Source organism: Pinus tabuliformis, chromosome Q (genome assembly GCF_031772625.1).
Source record: "Pinus tabuliformis cultivar Carrire ecotype Pingquan chromosome Q, CPIR1, whole genome shotgun sequence".
In the NCBI taxonomy this organism is placed as follows: Eukaryota; Viridiplantae; Streptophyta; class Pinopsida; order Pinales; family Pinaceae; genus Pinus; species Pinus tabuliformis.
In genome coordinates, this window is record NC_142296.1 from 1,299,642,716 (window position 1) to 1,299,648,550 (window position 5,835).

A 5,835-nucleotide genomic window follows, 5' to 3' on the forward strand; every position below is an offset into this window, starting at 1 on the left:
GATCTGACATTTTCCATATTATATTATACACATATTCGTTTTCTCACTCTGCGTGTCCTTTCATCATCTTCTAAACCAACTCATTGAATATGCCCCAAGCTACAATCAGACCAACGTAAAAGATATTCCCTATGTTACGCTCATGGAATTACTTTTCCATTTCTCTTGGGACCAACCTATGCCACTTTCAATCAGTACGGCCATTAAAGCTAAGGCAGGTATATTGATGTTTCCTTCCATGCCAATTCCTATCTGTTTTGTGCGATCTGGGATTCCTTGCGTGCACAACTAAATTGATCTTTAACTTTTCTGAGTGTCCCTCGAGGCGAACCATATATGTGGAGTTAATATGCGATCTAGTAGTCCTTGCGTGCACAACTAAATTAATCTTTTAACTTTTCTGAGTGTCTTTCCTGGCGAACCATATATGTGAAGCTATTTGTTTATTAATGAGATAAACTATACATATGGAATTATTAGTTTATTAATATAAACCAGCCTGTATTTAATTAGACCCTCCTAATAATGTATTTGATTAAATCAAAACATTAACATATACTAGTATAGCATAGCATACTTACTGACAAATAAGTCCACATATATTATTTGTAGCTAATGAGCTGGAGGAATTGTTCAGACGGTTAAAAGTATCTGGAATCTCGGTAAAAAAAAATTCAAAAAAATTTGTAGAGTCAATGTTTGAATCATCTTTTTTATTGGTGAAAATGGATTCAGCACCATCAAAAACCTCTAGGACACCTAAAATTTTGAAGTTTAACAATTATAACTTGGATTTACAAAAATTCTTGCCAGATTTTCTCTAAATATGATCAGAATTTTAAAGTTTAACAACTATAACTTGGATTTACAAAAATTCTTGCCCGATTTTAATTTCCATAACTTTCCAGGCAACTCCCCCGCCTCATTAGACTATGCGTTTGCGGTTTGGCAAATGTCCATGACACACAATCCAACACAAATCGAAAACTCCTTACTCTGCAATGAAATGTCGTGTAAAGCTAAGGCTCCAAGCTAAGGCTCAAAGATACATGAGAATGAAAATTGTGACATTAAATTTCATCCCAACTTCTTTGTAGCACAAACTTTTTTATACGGAGTTGTCTTTAGTGTGACTTTTTGGATTTCTGGTGCCAGAATCCGGTTGAAAATTTTGAGGTGAAATCTTGATTTGTATTATTTAAAATGGTTTTTTGACGGTATATATGGAATCTTGATTTGTGTTATTTAAAATGGTTTTTTGATTGTATATATGGATTCAGCGTCCTCAAAAACCCTAGAGCACTTCGATTGTGCAGAGGTTACTCATCAAAATCGTGATTTCAATAAATTCATGCCAAATTTTAGAAAAATTAGACCAAAAAATCAACAAAAAAAACTTCCAAAAAAATCTCACTTTACTCGTTATTATCTCCACTAGAATATTACCACCACGTTTTGGTTTTTTCCCTTCCCGGAAACCATTTTTTTTAACTCTCAGATTCGAATTCCGCTTCACCACCACGTTCCGTGGATTCTCCAATAAACTCCTTTTTCCCTGTTAAATTTTCATAACCTTTATTATTTTCTCAGAACATCGCGGCTGTACGCTTAAATATGATTGCTCGTTGGGGTGACTCCTCTTTATACCTTCAATCCATCTTCCTTACTCTGCATCACAACTCCCCACTTTCCCCCAATCCGCTTCCCTTATTTTAGTATTTACATCACAACTCCCCTACTTCCCCTGCTGCAGGTCGCAGATATAGTCCCCACGTTATTCGATTATTTTTCGGTGTGCCGCTCTCCCACAGTAACAAGAAAGCCATGGAAACCGTCACCACGGTCACATGCGAATCCATAGTCAATTCAGAAGCCACAATGAAGTCACTCATCCAGTTGCTGGAGGAAGTTATTAACGAGGATACGCGTCAGATTCTGCAAGCTGACCTGAGACGTATGGAGGGCTTTCTACGAGACATTACCTTCTTTTTCGCATATCAACAAAAAGAACCCCTAGAGATCCTGAAGATTTGGTTGCAATTGCTGCAAAGTTCGATTACAGAGGCAAAAGGCCTACTCGCTCGCTCGGGAGGCTGTTTTGACAGTGTCATGTGCAATCCCAGAAGACTGTCGAAAGAAATAAGAGTATGGAAAGCTTTTTTTAATCATCTCTATCAAGGCTTTCAAACTGACTTTTTTCGGCACATTGTTTTATCAGGCAATGTCATAAATAACCGTGTGGTCTGTCCAGTCACCGAACTGTTGAATGAATGTTATGGGATAACCGTGAGATTCTGCAAACTGACTTGAAGCGGATGGAGAGCCTTCTACAAGATATTACCACCCTCTTCCGTGATGAACCGGATATTGCCACCCTTTTCCAACGTCAAAAGAACGAGCTCCTGCAGCTCATGAGGACCTACTTTCAAATGCTGCAAAGTTCTCTTACACAGGCAAAAGGACAATTCGATCTCGATCCCAGGAGACTCTCCAAAGAAATAAGAGAATATTGGAGCGTATCTTTTGATAAAATGTATCATGGCTTTCAATTTGACTTGTTAATATTGATGACTTCCCTGCAGTTTGTTTCATCGAAACCCTTGTATAAAGAAGACACACTACTTCAAGGCGTAGCTGCAGCCTCTACGTCTGTAGCTTCAGGGACAATAGATGAGGCTCAACCCCTTTCTCAAGATGAAGGGTGGATGCTGTTTCGCAGAGTGGCTTTCAAAGACGCCCAAGTTTCTATGGAGATAGAAGAGCGTGCCAGGATTATTGCGGATGAGTGCAGAGGTCTGCGTTTGGCCATAAATGTAGTAGCCGCAGCAATGATTGGGCGCACCAGTGCACTTGAATGGGATAATTGCTTATCTTCCATTAAAAGCGTAGATCCATCTTTTCCAACCACTCATCCAAGCTACTACCTCGATGCAGAACTCTATGCAAGACTCCGGTATGGCTATGATTCTCTGCCCAATTCAGACGTGAAGAGGAGCTTTTTATATTGTGCTATGCACAAGAAAGATGAAGAAATTGATACGGATACAATACTGCAAATGTGGATCGGAGAAGGATTGGTGAAGAGCAAACAAGGAACCTATGTAATGGACATGGCTATCGGGCGCAACTGCAAGTACTTAAAACTCCTTGCAGACCGTTTCTTGTTCCAGAGAGTCAGTAAGAGCAGGAATATCTTTCGGCGGAGGAGGACAATAAGAGTCCCAATTTGTATTCATGAAATGGCGGTGTACATTGGGCAGAGAGAGGAGAACTGTTTATTCATGGCAAATCAAAATCAACAAGAATTCCCACAGGTTCATGATGAGAAATGCAGCAGGATATCAGTAGCCAATAATTCTATGCAATATCTACCCACTCACTTGAGATTCCCAAATCTTGCGAGTCTCACCTTACAAGGCAATGGCGATTTGAAAGAGCTTCCATCAGAATTTCTTCTCAGCATAACCTCTCTGAGGGTTCTCAATCTGTCCTGCTGCCTCAAAATAACTTCAATCCCGACGTCAATTGGGCAGCTGAGAATGCTCCAGTTTCTCTCATTAAGTCAGCTTCCCATAAAAATTTTGCCTGAACAGATATGCCATCTCTTTAGTCTTCAATTTCTGGATCTTTCAGGTTGTAGAGCTCTAAATTCATTGCCATCTCAGATTGGACAGCTCAGAAATCTCAGGCATCTTAATTTAGAGGAATGTGAATCGTTAGAGATGATTCCGCGTGAGATGTCTGAACTTACTTCACTCAGCAGAGTCCAGTTCAGTAGGTCCACACGCCTAAATGGGAAAATGGAAGCAGCAGCGAGTATTTGGAGTTTGAAGGGTCTCAAAAGCTTGACGGAGTTGCAAATATGGATAGACACAGAGCAGCGGGATGGAGAAGGGTCCAGAATTAAAGATGGCATAATGGAAACCTGGTTGGAGATGAGGCACTTAGCGGTGAAGTGCAATTTTCAATCGGAATATAATATTCTTCCAGAGGACGTGCAGTACATGAAGCCGCTGCAGAGCTTGGAGCTATGGAATTACGGAGGGTTAAGTCTGCCGAGTTGCAAGTTTGAACATCTTGAAATGGTCACATTGTCTACTTGCCACGGGATAACGGAGCTGTCTCCATTCGATCGGTTGCCCAATCTAAAGCTTCTGAAGTTGGTGCGGTGTTTTGAATTGAGAGAATTGGGCATAGGGAGTCCGAGTGGATATGCAAGGTTACAGAAGTTGGTTCTCAGAGGCCTGTGGAATTTAGAGTCTTTGGGTGGAGCATCAAAGAGTGGGCAAGTGTGGGATGAAGGAACACTGCCTCAACTTCGTGTCTTAAAGATTAGTGATTGCCCATCTTTGAAAAGATTTCCTAAAGGGATGGAAAGGCTGCCAAATTTAAGTTCATTAATTTATCAGCCAAGCGATGTGTATGGAGAACCGGACAAAAGCGCAATGGAATAGTGGGAAAGCATCATGTGGAAGAATGATAACATGAAAATCAAACTTCAAAAAATCTTTATACCACTTAATACCACACGCGTGAGTGATGAGTAAATGTGATTTTCATCCATTATTTATGTATTACATTAATCTTTTAATTATTTACAATACTGCCACCAGTTTTCTGTTAACTAATTTATCAGTTAAATTAATTTTTGCGTGACATCGTGTTGATTGAAGTTTGATATTATTTAAGTTTGCACCAAAAGTATTCATATGAATCGGGTACACAAAGGTATAATCAAATATTTAATTTAATTTAATATAATTACACATGGCACCTATCACCGAGAATTACCCTTAGAACTCTCTCGACAGTTACCTTTAGAACTCTCTGGACCGCCTACGGTACAAGCACCAATAAACATGGTTTTCCGTAGTGGACATAAGCCCTTTTTCTTGGTCGGCTGCAAGGGTTTCTGCGTTCAATTGGCACCACCAAACACTTCGGTCACGAGTACGACCGGCGTCAAAGAGAAGTTCCATGGCCCACGTGCAAACCTTGGACGCCATTTGCATTAGTGTATGAGTACATGAGCCTTAAAAGAATTGTTTTGCTGCCGGCGTTAAACGAGTTTCTCGGGTTAAGCTTTACCGTTAAGGGTTAGTCTTTGGCTCTACCGAATCACTGTTTCTTTTAAAAAGTTTGTCACTATTGCGTATTATAGAACCTCTCTTGAGTAGTCTACCTACGCTGTAGAATGGTCCTTTTTCCGGTACCGGCCGGAAAATCGTCCGGTTCCGGCTACCGGAAATCTCTCTCTTCTCCGCCACCATCTCTCAGCTCCATCATCCTCTTTCTCCACCACCCTCCCTGACCGCCCTGACATTCCCTGACAAAAAAACAGGATGCAGTTAGAGCCCCTGACATCCCCGACCGATCGGGGATGAGCTGGAATTCATGCGGGGAGTAGAATCGCCGATTCGAAATGGTCAGTTTACGGTTCTGAATTCATTGGTTGACAATGCGAACAAGACGGGCTACCATATTTCATCGGGTGGACTAGAGAATGGAGTTCAGATTTACGGTTTCGCTCAGTGCTGGGGAGACGTCAATTCCTCGACTTGTCGGGCATGCGTATCATACGTTAGCAAGAAAATATTCTGTGACAGTACTGGAAGCATTTTTCTTGATGGATGCTTTTTGAAATGGAGTAGCGAGGAGTACCTGGCCTCCGAGCTGCAGTGCGGAATCGCGCGCAGAGCAGAGCGGGTAGTGAGTATCAGAGCTTGAATGGGGCGCGGGTGACCATTTCGAATCGGCGATTCTACTCCCCGCATGAATTCCAGCTCATCCCCGATCGGTCAGGGATGTCAGGCGCTCTAACTGCATCCTGTTTTT

General features: G+C 41.4%; 1 protein-coding gene across 1 annotated transcript; it reads left to right on the forward strand.

Moving 5' to 3' along the window:
• The first annotated feature begins 2,270 nt into the window (after positions 1-2,270).
• LOC149224587 (putative disease resistance protein At3g14460) lies at positions 2,271-4,454 on the forward strand. The gene has a single exon (XM_089388221.1). It carries the CDS (start codon positions 2,271-2,273, stop codon positions 4,452-4,454), a length of 2,184 nt encoding a protein of 727 aa, XP_089244347.1.
• The last annotated feature ends 1,381 nt before the right edge of the window (positions 4,455-5,835 follow it).